Source organism: Camellia sinensis, chromosome 7, assembly GCF_055761805.1.
Source record: "Camellia sinensis isolate YWXY chromosome 7, ASM5576180v1, whole genome shotgun sequence".
Taxonomy (NCBI): domain Eukaryota; kingdom Viridiplantae; phylum Streptophyta; class Magnoliopsida; order Ericales; family Theaceae; genus Camellia; species Camellia sinensis.
The window spans coordinates 41,324,354-41,341,653 of record NC_138967.1 but is presented as its reverse complement, the minus strand read 5'-3'; the positions used below and the strand labels follow the sequence as shown (position 1 = coordinate 41,341,653).

At 38.0% G+C, this 17,300-nt stretch overlaps 1 protein-coding gene across 1 annotated transcript; it reads right to left on the bottom strand.

The window, feature by feature from the left end:
• Window positions 1-96: 96 nt before the first annotated feature.
• LOC145795754 (protein FAR1-RELATED SEQUENCE 5-like) lies at window positions 97-16,834 on the bottom strand. Its single transcript, XM_082880636.1, has 3 exons — window positions 16,780-16,834; window positions 14,780-14,877; window positions 97-513 (listed from the first exon to the last, which is right to left on the bottom strand). Exons 1-3 carry the CDS (start codon window positions 16,832-16,834, stop codon window positions 97-99), a joined length of 570 nt encoding a protein of 189 aa, XP_082736762.1.
• Between the last annotated feature and the right edge of the window lie 466 nt (window positions 16,835-17,300).

Here is a 17,300-nt window from a genome sequence, read left to right as displayed (position 1 = left end):
TTGGGCATAATCCATGATCATTTGTGCATCGGCCCAAAACATATTCATTATATGCTCCTCATTATCTAATTGAAAAGTATAAAAAAAAGAAGGATTCTACAAAGATTTTTCTTTAAAGTATTGCAACACATTGCCTTCTTCCCCATATGCTAAACTTTGTTGTCTTTTGGTTCTCAAATAATTTTTTTGATCTAATTTCGTAAACCCAAGACATTGCCTCCTACTAGCTTCCCTACCCATGAGTTCAAAAGACTGGCCTAAACGAAGACCAGATTGTGCCGCCAAATCTAACTCAATTGCTTGGGTAGTCGATATCTTTCTTTGTGACGACAACATGTGGGCACACTCGGGTGATACAAGATCATGCTTGTGTTTTTCTTTGAAATCAATCACAACAAATTTCCCAGTACCCTCATCTAATTTAATATAAAGTCTAGCCTCATAACCAGTTCCAGTTTCAGCTTTAGGGTTTTTTGCCAATGGGTCTCGCTTGTCAACCTTCCGAAATCCCTCCTTGTTGCAAACCAAAAGTCCACAAATAAGTTAGTTAGTGAACTTGTTCTTCCTACAATAATCTCTTCTTATGCTAAACCTCATTCTTCCTCCATATATATTATAAAAATCATACGCACATTGTTCAGAATCAAATGTCATTCCCTATTTTGGCTTCCAAGCACAATCATTCTCAGGTTCCATATCCATATCAAAATGCAACTGAAAATCCATATAAATAAAATCTTAGCTACATAAATTAAATCTTTATTTTAGAGACAAAAAAACACAATATCTACTCCATAGATAAAAAAAATTCCAGACACTATTTTCATTTGGCAATGATTTACTGTGTTTTTCATGCTTCTATGTCCTCAGTATACTGGTAGTATTTCATTTATATTTTCATGCTCTATTTGTTTTATAAATAATTTAGAGTTTGTTAAAAACCCATGAAGCCATCATTAAATTTAGTTTGACTTTTTATCTATAGTTTAAAAATTTGTTAGAACTGGATACAATATCTTGTTGTGAATCCTATAGTCGACCCCAATTGATTGGGATACCACACTTCATTTGATTTGACCTTAAGTGACCCTAGTTGCTTCTATGTCTTCACAATTCCAGACACAAAAAATAATTCCAAACACAAAAAAATATTCCAGAGACTAATTTCAGTTTTTAAAAAATTCCAAACACACATTTTTGGGAAGAGGATATGTTTGAAGCTCAATCAAACATAATCAATAATCAATTACAGAGACAGAGACAAATAATCTTGTCAATTGACGGTATTGTATGCATGTTTGAGCTTCAAACTGAAATTGCTTTATCAGAGACATTATTTGAGTTTTAACATTGGGTTCAGCTTAACAAAAAATGAGGGCAAAGCAAATAATGAGGTTGTTAATTACAAATAATGGGTTAAACAAGCTCAAATGAGGTTGTTAAACAAAAAATAAGGGCAAAGCAAATAATCACAAATTAGCAAATAATGAGGTTGTTAACCCATTTAGCAAATAATGGGTTAACCCATTTAGCAAATTAGCAATTTGTTCAACCCATTTGTCCTCATTATTAACAACCTCATTAGTTGCTAATTTGTGATTAACAAAAAATGAGGGCAAAGCAAATAATGTGGTTGTTAATTTTTTGTTAGATAGAGACAAATGGGTTCAGTTTGAAGCTCAAATAATGGGTTCAGTTGGACGGTATTGTATGTATGTTTGAGCTCAAATAATCTTGTTAATTGACAAATATTGCTTTATCAGACTATTTTCAGTTTGAAGCTCAAATAATCAATTACAGAGATAGAGACAATGAAGAAGACTAACCTCTGGTTTGCGAAGTGAGGGTAGATAGAATGAAGGCAAAGCAATGGGTTCGGTTTGAGGAGTGGGTCACTGTAGAGAGAGTCTGCCGATGCGACGGGTTCGGTGAGGTAGAGGAGAAGAACGTAACGACTCTGGTTTGCGAAGCAGACATAATTTGTATCGGGTCGAGAGTGAGTCACCATTGTTGGATCTGCAACGGTATCGAGAGTGGGTCCCCGCCGATATTGGGTCGCCGGTGAAGGTGGGTTCGACAAAGGAGAATGGGTGAGTGTGAGGCTGTGTGAGAGTGCGTATCAAATCTATATAACATCTGTATAAGCTATGTTTTGTTTTGTGCGGGAAACTGAAATTTCAATTTCATATATATATCTATATATATTTATGGTTGTTGGATGTGCAAAGGCTGATCTCAACCGTTACAAGTAGGAAATGAAGTAGGATTCTCAAGGAGGGGATCTGAACTCAGACATGGACTGTTCAACAACTACAAATATATATATATATATATATATATATATAATATTCTATTTCATTTGGTGGTTGATGGTTATTAACAGTTTACAAGCATGACCAGGGTCAATCTTGAGGCAAGGCGAATGTAACGCCCCAAAATAATCCCACATAACTATTACGTCAACCCACTTCCAAAATGAGATATTAACCATGTTCCTTTACATAATTCCAAATGTTTTACAAAAATAATCTCACATGCGCTAATGCATTCATTGGCAGACTATTACATGAATCTATAGCATGTAAAATCATTAAATCAAAATGAATAAGGCCCTTAAGGGCTTACAAGTTCCAAGGCAATGGCCTGGTTACATAAAATGGTCTCTCGGACCCATACACATTAGCCCTAGGCTTTACAAAAATAACAAACAAAATAGAGAGCAATCTACTGTTCACAAATAAATCCACGCCCTCAACTTGGCGGGATCACCACATCTTTACGTGCACCAAACCCCATAGGGGTGAGCATAAAGCCCAGTAGAGAGTTCTCACAAAGTATATACAGTTATGGCAATTCCCTCAACATTTTTAAAAAATGCATATGTAGTGCCATGCGAGTGCCAATAATGAAGGAAAATTTTATTTCAATGCACAATTTGGAAATCATCAAGTTCTTCATAATATTTTTCAATTTCATAAATTTCACAATTACCAATATTTAAATCAATCAGGGCGGTAAATACGATACTAGTAATCCATAGGTTGGTGTCTGCAAGTAGGCTCTACGAGTACTACCAAACTGTCATTTTTACCGGTATTAACCGAAAGGCTCGACACCTATCCGCGCGGTTTTTTGGTCTTTCACCATGGACGCTCAGGCCAACTTATCAAGTTCAACTACACCCCCTATCCGGACTTACCACGTATTTACCGTATACACGTTATCATAGTTCTCATTACAATGTAATCTTTCTCAAAATAAATGTTTCTCCAACGCATGTCTAGATGCACAATAATGATACTCCCTCCGTCCCAAAATATTAGTCCCTTATTCCATTTTTCATTGTCCCAAAATATTAGTCCCTCTTTATAAATCAAGTATAAAAATAATGTAAATTTCCTATTTTGCCCTTCTTTTAAATTAATAAACAATTTAAAAAGTACAATTATGACATTGATATTCTCAAAAAATGTACTATCAAAAGGGTAATTTTAGAAAATCAACTTTTTTCAAATGCAATAAGTGTACTACCAAAAAAAGTTGAATTCCCCAAAAGGGATCAATATTTTGGGACGGAGGGAGTAATATTCAATTTAAACATGATGCAATAATTACTATTACGTAGCACCTTTCTATTCTCATGATATCTCTACAACAATATCAATCAATCCCATTTCTCATTTCTTCTCTTTCAAAGCCATTTCACAAAATATCCATGTGCCATCAATTCCTCACAACAACAAACTCTCACCATGCACAAACCACAACAAGTTAGCCTCTTTACGGTAATATGATGTTTTCAACATAATCCCAAGATCTTACAATTTTCATATTCATGATACATAGTCATTCACCACTTTCCAACAACACATGTTCAAATATTTTTAATGGTTATGCTATAATAACATCTCATTCATCTTAATGACACAAAATAATAAAGGATTTCACAAGCATTTACATGTTTCCTCAAAATCCCCAAATTCTAGAGTTTTTCCTCAAGACAATCACCCCTTATTTCTTGGTGAAAACCCTCATCAAAACATTTTTCTTAGGTCAACAAAATGGAACCCTCAAAGATTGACCAAATTTTTGAAAGTTTAAAGAAAAACCCTCTTTTGAAGAAAATCTCTACATTTTTGAAATCACAAAATTGAAATCATCAAAACTAGAAGAGGGTTCTTAAATCATCATCAAAATAGCAAAACTAGCATATATAACTCAAGAATCTCTACCTCAAGCTTGTTGATGAAAGGTGAGATGAAACCCTAGCCTCAAAGATGAGAGAAACCTTAGATTTCCACCACCCAAGTGAAGCCCTAACTTTGGATTTTCAAGATTTAGAGAAAGATGATGAAGATCTTGACCCAAAAATTTGCAAAATCAAAGTGTTTTGAAGCTTGAGGAAGTTTTCAAGAGAGAAGGGGGAGAGAAATAGGGTTTAGAGTGAGAGAGAAGTGTGTATAATGAATGTTATATTCGGACCAAAAAGTTATAAAAAAATAGAGCTCAGACTGCCCAGTTGGCCGCACGTGTGGCGCTCATTCCCGCACGTGCGGCGGCCTCCACCGCTCGTGCGGTTGACCCCACCGCTCATGCGACCCATTTCCCCAGCTCGTGTGTTTTAAACAGAATGCAAAATTCTGGGTTTCAACCTCCACCGCTCGAGCGGCCCCTCCCGCCGCTCGTGTGGCCCTTCTCCACACGTGCGGCCTTGGGCCCCGTACGTGCAGCCTTGGCCCAGTCACCCAAAAGTCCCGTTTCGCTTCCAGGCACTCCGGACTCGGCCACGCACCCTCCGAACGAAAGAAAGGCAACCCGAAAATAAATAAGGATGTGAATTAAAGAGGAAACATCCGAAATCAACAATTTCCAAAGAAAACAAAGGAAAGAAATGCATGACAAAGCCGGTCATCATAGCGGACAAGATTCTTGTCTCGGATTTTCAAATTTCGGAACAATTTGGCAACTTGATAAAAAGCTAGTTTTTTGGTTTTTCACCAAGTTCTCCCAAAAAAGTCACAAAGAAATCAGCCGTTTTGCTAAAAAAGCCACCAAAAAAGTCAAAAAGTAAAAAAGTCAGCTTTTTACCAATTTTTCAAAACACAATAGAGTTTCAAAATAATTTTGATTTTAAATTATATTTGATTAATTATTTTGATTTTAAGTTATATTTAGTTTGTTGAATTGAAATTGAATGGAATAATTATTTTATCATCATATTTGTCCTCAAGTTTGATTTATTAAAAAAATATTACAAACAAAATCACCATTTATCATTATAAGGGAATAGTAATTTTATAAAAGGGCAATTCTATACCATTATAAGGGAATCGTCATTCTATAAAGGAAATAAGGAATAACTATTCCTTTCAATTTAACTCATTTTAGTGAACCAAACACTATATTATAATGTTAGTAGTTTAAAAATAAAGATTTGCAGAATATTTAAGAAACTAATAATAATAATAATAATTGAATTGGTGAATTATTTAAAAATAAAGATGGATGGCTGTTTGCCAAATATATGAATCATTTATAGAATATTATTTGACTATACAATTGCTTCGGGAGAAAGAATTTTTTTTAAAAAAAAAAAAAACAATTGAAGTTGATCAAATTTTATAATTCAATCTACTATGCCAAGAAAAAATGTGAATAAATTAATAAGGTTAACAATCAAAAAAATTCAAATTTATCCCAACAATTATGTTTTTCGTCAATCTCGATGGTTATGATTAAGGAGGAGGATCCCTCCAGTCCAAAATTTGGACTAGAGGGTGTTGTTTTGGTCCATGGGGCTTATCAGGGGCCTCGTGATGATCTGACCCATTTATTTTGTCAGGTATTTCATGTATTTCATCTATACAAAAAATTAGGTCGATCGGATAATTGTAACTTATTACGTTTGTCACTAAAAAATGTATGGTTTATTTTTAAAAATACAATTGTTGTCTATTTTTTTATTGAAAATTTGAATTAGTTACAATTATCAGATCGACCTAATTTTTAGTGTGGATGAAATACACAAAGTATCCGACAAAATAAACGGTTCAGATCATCGAAACTGGACTCATGGTCGACCTCACGGACCCAAACAACATCCTGCAGCTAGACTGGAGGGAATCCTCCTCTTATGATTAATGTCAACTATGAAAATAATATGAAATTGTTTAAAAAATATAATATAATAATTATTGTGAAAATAAATTATGATTAGAATAGAATAATAATTTTATCATAATCTTTATCCTCAGGTTTGATTTGTTACAAAAATATTACAAACAAAATCATTGTTTACTATTATGAAGGAATAGTCAAAATTATTATTTAGATTGATAAAATTAAAAAATTAAAATTTATTTTATTACAAAAATCAAACTCTATTTTTACGCGTGTGGGTGTGTGTGAGTGCCGGGCTTTCATTTTTGTGTGTTTGTGTGTGTCTATGTGGGTGAGAGCTGGGCCTTCATATTTTTTTGAAAAGTTAGAGCTGGGCTTTTAGTTTTTAAGTTTGCCTTGAGCTTTCAAAAAGTCAGGATCAATCTTGATCACACCACTCAATTTTGGATATAATATTCAATACTCCTAACCATCATACTGCGAATTTGCGACCAAGACTAATATAGACCTCAATATTATTTAAAATCGTAGTCCTCATCAAGAAAACGGGAAGAGAGTGTTTAATTAACACAACATTGTTTCTTTCTTTTCATGATAGTCATTTTTTTTTCCCCATAATTAAGTCATATTATAATCAAAAAAGAAAAATATATCATGAAATTCAATACACTTCTTTTGCAAGAAGAACAAAAATAAACAAAAATAAACTATCCCATCAAAATAAACAAAACTAAGTCTATAAAAGATAAAAACATTCATAACAAAAAGGATTCAAAATTTTCCTCTAACATTCATGATAGTCATTTCAATGGTGAAACATTTATAGCACATGCATGCTTTGTTCTTGATTTATGTTTGCAAAAACAATTGACCGCTTTGTGAGATTTGAGATTTTGATTTCCATCCAAACGAGAATGGTGCGCTTGATCGAACTTATAATTCAAACACATGTTTGTGTCAAAAAGGGGAATACCGCAAAGGTTCTTTCTTATGTATGTAGAGTGTGGAACTTAAGATTAACTAAACAAATGTAGTAAACTACTTGTGTAGCCGAATAAATGAAACTGAGTCCTCGGCTGGCATAGTATGAGTCGGCGGAACACGCTGAATCCATGGTCACAGGCAAGTCGGCCATATCAGGTTCAGTGGACCAAAGCCGAATAAAATCAGGTTTAAAGGGCCGTCTGAGCCAATTATCCCATAGGCCATATAGAGGGTCCATGAATGGAGTCAAAGCCCAACAGGGAGCAGTGGGCCCTTAGAGAGTCACTAGGGAAACAATATAAAAGAAAGGAGAGGAAGACAGAGAGAGGGATTTTGTTTTTGGATAATAGAGTATTCTTAAACCCATTACACCACACTACTCTACTGATAAACAGAGAAAGTTTACAAATCTAATTGGTGTAAAACCTACAACTATCGTAAAAAAAAAAAAGAAAAAAAAAATCCAAAGAAAGACATTATAAACTATGAAAATTAAGAAATGCAAACAATAATGGCACTACGCGGAATTGAAATGCTAAAATATAGAGCTATATTGTTAGTGCTGGGACCTTTCCCTATTGTGTCTTTACAGCAGTCTACCACATGGCCCATGTTAATCCTAATACCAACCCATCTGTCCATATTACATCACATGCTCCATTACAAGGCACGGTTTTGCTGTGGTCTTATGCTCTGGTTGTTTACAGTCGTTGACGTGGTCCAATGACATACTTTCGTGTTTTTAAGTTGGATAAACAAATAACTGAGATGACGCGGTTCTTTACCTTACTCTATTTTTCCCCTCTCTTCCACATCATGATGTTCTCTTTTTTTCTTTCTCTCCCCTCCTCTCTCTCTCATCTCTCCTTTTTTAAAAAAGAAAATGGAGATCTCATTACATTCACCATTGCTACCTTCTCCTTTCTTAATCTCTTACACTGTGCTTGGTTGGAGGATTTGGGAAGAGATTTGAAAAGAAAAATAGAAAAGCTAAGTGAAATGAGAATAAAATATACTTACATTTCACCTAGTTTTGTTAGGAAAAATCGATGATTCTCAACAAGTAAATCAATCAATGGGAATAAAAACTAATGCGGAAAAATTAGTTCAAAAGCAACACAAGAATTTTTACGTGGTTCCCTCAATGTGAGGTACGTCCACGGGATCGAAATCCGATTCCATTATCAACCAAATAGTTTCCAAACGATTACAAACGAGACACGAATTGTCTCACAAACCACCCTTAGGTGAATTCCAAATATTCACAAATAAACAAGAGGAAAGACCTCACCAAATAGATGAACAAAAATCTTCAGAAACCAAAAGTGAAGAAGACCCAAAAAAACGAACCCAAATAAGCTGAAACAGAGCAACTAACCGAAGATCCACACCTTAACCAATTTGTTGCCACTAAATTAATTACCCAAGCCGAAACAGAGCACTGAATTGATGTTTCCACAAGGACTATCTCACCAAAAAAATATGAATAAACTTTGTTAACCCACCAAATTGATTTTTTAATCAACACAACTTGTAGCAGCCGCAACACCTCGGAATGAGCAAAGACAAAACCCTAAAATATTGTGAATCTAGGGTTTATTATCAAACCTTAGTTGTTTCCAAATTGGATTGGGTCTCCACAAATTAAATATAATATATAAAAATATATTATAATTAATACTAAACCAAATCAAACTCTTTTTTCAAAACCAATTGGGCCCCACACTCTAATAAGGAGGTATACCCGACAATTCTCCCCCTACCGACTTAGGTGGAGAAATCAACCATACCTGCCAAAGTTCCACACTTTAAATGTTTGTCCCTCGACAAAGTCTTTGTCAACATATTTGAAATATTATCATCTGTGTGAACCTTTTCGAGTTGTAACAATTTCGAATCTAACACATCACGAATCCAATGGTATCTCACATCAATGTGTTTCGATCTCAAATGAAAATTAGAATTTTTGCTCAAGTGAATAACACTTTGACTATCACAATAAAGCACATACTTTTCTTGCTTCAAACCCAACTCTTGCAAAAATTTCTTCGACCATAACTCTTTTTTGCAAGCTTCCGTAATGGCGAAAAAGTCAGCTTCGGTAGTTGAGAGAGAAACACATTTTTGTAATTTTGATTGCCATGCCACAGCTCCCCCTGCAAAAGTCATCAAATACCCCGAAGTAGATTTCCTAGAATCAACATCACCAGCCATGTCAGAATCTGTGAACCATCAAGCATCGGCTTACCATCCCCAAAACACAAACATACCTTCGAAGTTCCTCGAAGATACCTTAGAATCCATTTTACCGCTGCCCAATGTTCTTTACTCGGATTAGAGAGAAACCGACTCACCACACCAACGGCGTGAGCAATATCCGGCATTGTACAAACCATGGCGTATATCAAAGAACCAACTGCTGAAGCATAAGGAACTTTCAGCATCTCTTCCTTGTCTTTCTCACTTGTAGGACATTGATTCGAACTAAGCTTGAAGTGACCCGCAAGTGGACAACCAACCGGCTTTGCTTTATTCATGTTGAACCTCTCAAGAACTTTCTCAATGTAGCTTTCTTGAGACAACCAAATCAATCCACGGCTTTGCTTTAAAAACTAATGCGGAAAAATTAGTTCAAAAGCAACACAAGAATTTTTACGTGGTTCCCTCAATCTGAGGTACGTCTACGGGATCGAAATCCGATTCACACACCATTTCCCTTTCCATATCCAAATCCGTCCCCAAATCTCCCAACCAAACACAGCATTACTGTCTCTCCACTGAGAACAACCCGCATCAACACCAACCTCACTGTTTTCCCATCGCTATTACACCCAAAAACTCAATGGAATCTTCATCACTACCACAACTGACTCCATAGCCACCACCACCATCTCCCCCTCCCCTATTCACATCAAGACCAACAATCAGTTCACAACTCACAACACTATCTTTTTTATTTCACTCATCAAATCTCTTTGGTGGGATATTTGGAACAATTTTGCAATTTTTTTTCTAAGTTCTTTTTCTTCAAATTCTGCAATTTGTAATTCATATTATAGGCATTGTCAAAATGGAAGATTGTACAGTTTTCTATCAACCAAAAAGAAAAAAAGAAAAAAAGAAAAACAGGGAACTTGAGAACAACAAAATAATTTCTTCCCATGACTGACATTGTAATTTTGTAACTCTAAATTTGAAAGAAACAATGCTTTGGTGTTCAATTAGAAACACTGCTACAAAATCGATCCACGATGGATCCGCTGTAGGATCTTGTTCCCATGACTGACTTTGTAAAAAATTAATGGAGAGATGAGATAGAAGGAAAAAGCAAAAAGAGAATAAAAAATAAATAAGAGAGAGAGAAGAGTGAGAGTGGAATAGTAAATAAGCAGAGAGGATATAGACTAAAAAGGTAAGACAACGCCAACTCTCCATCAGTTTTACAATACAACAATACTTGGTAGTCTGAATGTTCGAATATCCCAAAACCACGTCATTTTTGGTGTAAAACGATGTAATTTTGATACATTCGAGCCATTCGGGCTACAGAAATTCAAGCTACCAAACATTTTTCTTTACAGTATTTCAGAAACATGTGTCACGTTTTCATTAGGCCAATAAGCGACTGGAAGTGACTGGAGCTTCAATGACAGTAGCAACAGAGAAGTTGGTTGGTCCTAGGGTGGCCCATGTGTGTGTTCTGATTGGTGGAGGAAAGAAAACTTAAAATTTTGTGTTCTGTAATTAAGGAATATAAGGGAGCATATGATTTTGTGATCGACCATGAGTATGTGTCACGACCCCAAACCGTCCCTAGTAGTTTGGTGCCGTGATGGCCAGTAATCCGAGATTACCGAAGGCCAACTTTCAAAAATTTAACACAATCAGAGTATAGTATGCGGGGTTCACAAATGCGGAAGCAATAAATCAAAATACAAGAGCAGTGCGTAAGTCCAATGAAATGGCATACATCTTTACAAAACTTTACAATTTGAATACAACAAGGTAAAATACGTATTACTTCTTGATCAAAAGGCTTCTCGAGCCGACATATACAAAATACAGTGAATACAAGCCAAGAAGCATGATTTTCAAGATTCGCCGACATAAAAGAAATGACATCGCCGACGTGAATACAAAACAAAGCCGACAAAACCATGGATCCAAAACAAGCTTTCAAAAACACATTCTAGGCGTCGCCGACGTCCTGCTCATCACCTACATATATATAGAGAGGGTGAGCTTGGATACTCAGTGAATGGTACTAGAAATAAAGGTTTTGCATGACTATAGCCGAAGTCTTTTCCAAACAAAATATGCCAAGACCATACGAATATTGGCCGAGATCCTTCCAGAGCGAAACACATCAAAACTTTATCAAAACAAGAGATGAACCGTATTCATATATCAAGTCTTACAAGTCTCAAGGGATGCTCCCTAGCATCGACAAAACACAAATCAAGCTTTCCGAACAAACCAGTCCACGCGGTAAACCGTTAGTGGCAAAACAAGGACTGCACGATCCGTAATCGATTAGTCAAGGTACTGTGAAAGTTTATAGTCCTCCAGCACAAGGGACTTGTGTTACTTAAGCCCGTAGCTCCTTTTAACACGATGGTCTTGCGTTACTTAGGCCCGTAGCCCGTTTTAACACGATAGTCTTGTGTTACTTAGGCCCGTAGCCCGCTTTAACATGATAGTCTTTCCAAGAAAGGACCGTATCCTTTTATACTTAGTGCTGCGAAAGTTTAGAGTCCTCCAGCACAAGGGACTTTTCAAGGATGACATCAAAACAAAGCTTATACTTGATACATCAAAACGGAGCTATTCATTCATGCTTAACAAATACTTTCGTCAAAACAAAGCAAAGCAAGATTTATTAAAACAGTATAACATAGCTTTATTAGAAATACCACTCACATAGATCTCCTCGGGTGTAGGCTCAAAGCAAAGATCAAGGACCTACAATCACATGGCAATCACATTCTCAAAACAAGCTTTATATGCATGCAAATGATCCCGGCATTCTCACCAGATCCAAGTCAATAACAAGCAAAACATGTTGGGAGTTTAAACACTGCTTCCGTCCCATGAAAACACACTGGGTACCAACCAGGTCTTTGCCGAGGTCCTACACCTCCTTGCCGAGGTGTGGTCCCGATGGCCTCATTCAAAAGCAAAGTCGGGAAAACCTGGGTTTCCCTTTGAAGAACATGAAGAACATGGTCATGAAGAAGATGAATGCAAAGATCATAACTTGTTACAAAAATCAGAGATTTCATTCCATGAGTTCAAAACATGGACCTGGGTACCCATACAAGAAGGTCATGCAAGAACAAACACAAAACATGGTTCTTGTTCCAAACTTTCGGATCAAAACGAGACTTTTCTTCAAGAACACATGAATACTATCTTTCTCTTCCGAAACCAACTTCAAATCGATCCATGACATGCAAAACGAATTCGATCATGCAATGCAGCTAGATGATCAATAACAACAACCAGAGTAGATTAAGATTCTTACCCCAAAGCTCGAATCTAACGGCTCAAACTCCAAAGATCAACTCAAAGATCTACTCTCTCACTCTAAAACTCCTTCTCTCTCTTCTAGAGCTTCTCTCTCTTCAAGAACAAAACTTGCAACAAAATGATACAAAAGAATGATATGTTCACAGGCCTGCCGGCTGACTTAACCTTCAGCTCGGACACGTGGCGCTACCGGGTTGGTTTAACTCAAAAGGTGACTGATTGATAAGACAAGTCTATGACAAAGCGTATTCAGCAAGCTAAGGCAAGACACATCGGCAAGTAATGACATCGGCTAAAGTTAAAGCTTCGGCAACAGGGTAACAAAGACATCGGCTAGAGAGGACGACACTTGACTAAGCTGTGCCACACCTTGGCCTGGGTGTGCCACACCTCGGTCTAGGCCAAACCTGCCCAAGGACAAGGATCACTAAGTGCAAAACATCTCGGCAACATGCCCGGGGTGAAGATGGGGGTCGACCAAGTGGTTCCAAAACAATTCTAAGTACAAAGGTTCAGAGGTGAACTAAGCTCAAGATGACCTCGGCTACACACCAAGCAAGGAACAAAATCATGCAAGCAACACTTAAACAAAACAAGGCAAGGCAAAACTTGCAAAACAACATAACAAGACGAGATCATACATGAATGTATGCAAGTATGACAAGAGTAAGGTGAGGGTTGCTACAGTCTACCCCCCTTAAAGAAGTTTGGTCCCCAAACTTAAATTACCTTACTCTATAAACAACTCCGGATAACGGATTCTCACATCCTCTTGCTTTTCCCACGTGGTTTCTGTGCCATAATGCTCCTTCCATTCGACCTTTACCATTGGTATCGATTTGTTTCTCAACTGTCTCACTTGCCTGTCAATAATCCTCATTGGTTCCTCCTCGTAGCCCAAATCCTCATTAACCGTAATCCCAGAATGATCGATTATATGTAGTGGATCTCGGATATACTTCCTTAACATCGAAACATGAAACACATTGTGGACTTGGCTTAAATCTGGCGGCAAAGCAAGTCTGTAGGCAACAGGGTTAATTCTCTCAAGAATTTCAAACGGTCCAATATATCGGGGTGCTAATTTACCTTTCTTTCCAAATCTTGAAACTCCTGTCATCGGCGAGATCCTCAAAAATACATGATCCCCAACCTCGAATTCTAGTTCCCTTCTCCTTTGGTCGGCATAACTCTTCTGTCGACTCTACGCGGTTCTAATCCTCTGCTGAATGAGCTTAATCTTTTCGGTCGTTCCTCGAACTAACTCGGGGCCAATCAAAGCTGTATCTCCCACCTCGGTCCAACATATCGGCGACCTGCACTCCCTTCCATACAAAGCTTCGTACGGCGCCATTCTAATGCTGGCTTGATAACTGTTGTTGTATGCGAATTCTACTAATGGTAGATGCGATTCCCAACTTCCCTTGAAATCCAATACACACATTCTGAGCATGTCCTCAAGTGTCTGAATGGTTCTCTCTGTTTGCCCATCAGTCTGGGGATGAAAAGCTGTGCTAAACCTCAATTCAGTTCCCAAGGCTCCTTGCAGGCTCTGCCAAAATCTAGAAACGAACTTCGAATCTCGGTCTGATACAATGGACACCGGCACACCATGAAGTCTAATAATCTCATTCATATACAGTCCGGCAAGTCGGTCGGCATTGAACGTAGTTTTAACTGGCAAGAAGTGTGCTGACTTAGTTAACCTGTCAACGATAACCCAAATTGAATCCATACCTCTTTGTGTCCTCAGCAAACCCACCACAAAATCCATGGAGATGTGTTCCCATTTCCACTCAGGAATCGGCAAAGGTTGAAGAAGTCCTGCCGGTCTTTGATGTTCTGCTTTCACTTGTTGACAATGCAAACACTGGGACACGAATTCGGCTATTTCTCTTTTCATATTTGGCTACCAGAAGGTCCGCTTCACATCTTGATACATCTTGGTGCTTCCTGGATGAACGGCAAATTTGGAGTTGTGGGCTTCTTGCAAAATCTTCATTTTCAACTCTGGGATGTCGGCCACACATAACCTTCCTTCAAACTTGAGTACTTGATTTTCGATGGTATACCCTAATCTCGGCTTTGTGACAATCTCCTCGGCTACTTTCTTGAAGAATTTATCCTCCATCTGTCTTGTCTTTACCTCATCAACAATAGTCGGCTCTACTGCTGTCATGGTCAAACACGCCAAATTTCCATCTGACTTCCTGCTCAAGGCGTCGGCCACGCTGTTAGCTTTACCTGGGTGATATTGAATTTGCATATCATAGTCTTTCAACAACTCAAGCCACCTTCTCTGTCTCAAATTCAATTCTTTCTGAGTGAACAGGTACTTTAAACTCTTATGATCTGTAAAAACTTGACAAGAAGCTCCATACAAATAGTGACGCCAAATCTTCAAAGCAAATACCACGGTCGATAATTCTAAATCATGGGTAGGATAGTTCTTCTCATGGGGTTTCAACTGACGAGATGCGTAAGCTATAACCTTACCCCCTTGCATTAACACACAACCCAAGGCCTTATGTGAAGCATCGCTATAGATATGAAACTCTTTGTTACTTGATGGAAGTACGAGTACTGGTGCTGTAACTAACCTCGTCTTCAGTTCCTAGAAAGCTGACTCTCGATCTTTAGTCCATTCATACAGTGTTCCCTTCTTAGTCAATTGCGTCAATGGAATTGCAATCCTTGAGAAATCCTTCACAAACTTCCTGTAATAACCTGCTAAACCCAGAAAACTATGAATCTCGGACACATTAGTCGGCCTCGGCCAATTTACTGCGGCTTCAATTTTGCTAGGATCAACCGAGATACCCTCTTCATTAATCACATGACCCAAGAATGAGATAGTAGGAAGCCAAAACTCACACTTGTTAAACTTAGCATACAATTTCCGGTCTCTCAAAATCCGTAAGGCAAGTCTCAAATGATTTTCATGTTCAGCTTTACTCTTGGAATAGATCAATATATCATCAATGAAGACAACTACAAACTCATCTAAATATGGCTTGAAGACTCTGTTCATTAAATCCATAAATGCAGCAGGGGCATTAGTCACCCCAAAAGGCATTACTAAAAACTCGTAGTGGCCATATCTTGTCCGAAAAGCAGTCTTCTCAACATCTTCGGCTTTAACTTTAAGCTGGTGGTAACCAGACCTAAGGTCGATCTTAGAAAAGACTCGTGCTCCTTGTAATTGGTCAAGCAAATCATCAATCCTAGGTAATGGGTACTTGTTCTTGATAGTGACCTTATTAAGTTCTCTATAATCGATACAAAGACGGAGTGTGCCATCCTTTTTCTTAACAAATAAAACAGGTGCTCCCCATGGTGAAGTGCTCGGCCTAATAAATCCCTTATCCAACAATTCTTGTAATTGCAGTTTCAATTCCCTAAGTTCAGCTGGGGCCATCCTGTAGGGTGTTTTGGAGATCGGCTGGGTTCCCGGCATGATATCAACAGTAAACTCTATCTCTCTATCGGCTAAGTGGCCAGGCAATTCGTTTGGGAAGACGTCGGGGAATTCACTAACAACTGGGATGTCGGCTAAATTAACATTTCCATTCTGATCACTCAGTATACTACACAAGTAGCCTCGACACCCTTTCTGAATTAACTTATAGGCCTTAATGGACGAAATCAAGTAAGGTGGGGGCACTATCCCTTTACCCTGGAAAATAACCTCGGCTAGGTTTGGGGGTTTCAGTGTGACACTTTTCGAAACACAATTAATAGATGCATGATTTGCGACTAACCAATCCATTCCCAGTATAACATCAAAATGAGTCATGTCTAGAGGCATTAAATCTACTAACAATTCAACATTCTCAATCACAACAACACATGCTCTATAAATGGATACAACAATCATAGATCTCCCAAATGGAGTAGACCCAGATAATACATAATCAAGGGGCTCTAGTTCTCTATTAATTTTCTCGGCAAACTTAGCAGATACAAACGAATGCGTAGAACCCGAATCAATCAACACATAGGCATCTTGGGAGCAAATTAGGAGTATACCTGACACCACTGTCTCAGCATTCTGAGTGTCTCCTGGTACTAGCGCAAATACTCTGCCCTGTCTCATCTGTCCTTTTCCAACATTACCCTGCTGGACGGAACCCGAGATATTCTCACCTTTCTTGTTGTTATCAGCCTTTGTCTTAGGGTAATCCTTCACATAATGACCCATTTCGCCACATTCATAACAAGCTCCGGACGTCCGACGACAGACCCCGAAATGTTGCTTCCCACAATCCGAACACGTCGGTTTAGCATTACCTTCCTGCCTTAGGTTACCAGCACTGCCCATGCTCGTCTTCTTCTTGGTGCCCAGCTGTGCTCGGCGATTGTCATAGTTCTGTCTCTTTCGCTGGTTCTCCCCCGAGCACTGGTATCGATTCAAGTTAGCTTCGGCCAAAATGTCTTTGTCCAACACTTCGGCGTAAGTCGGCATATTATGCAAGTTAACCCGGTCTTGAATCGGTCCGCGAAGCCCACTCTCGAACTTCCTGGCCTTCATGTATTCATCGTTGGCCATGTGAGGTGCAAACCTCACCAATTCAGTAAAAGCGCGGTCGTATTCCACCACTATTCGGTTGCCTTGCGTCAAGGTCTGAAATTCGGTAGCCTTGCGGTTTCGAACACTTAGGGGAAAG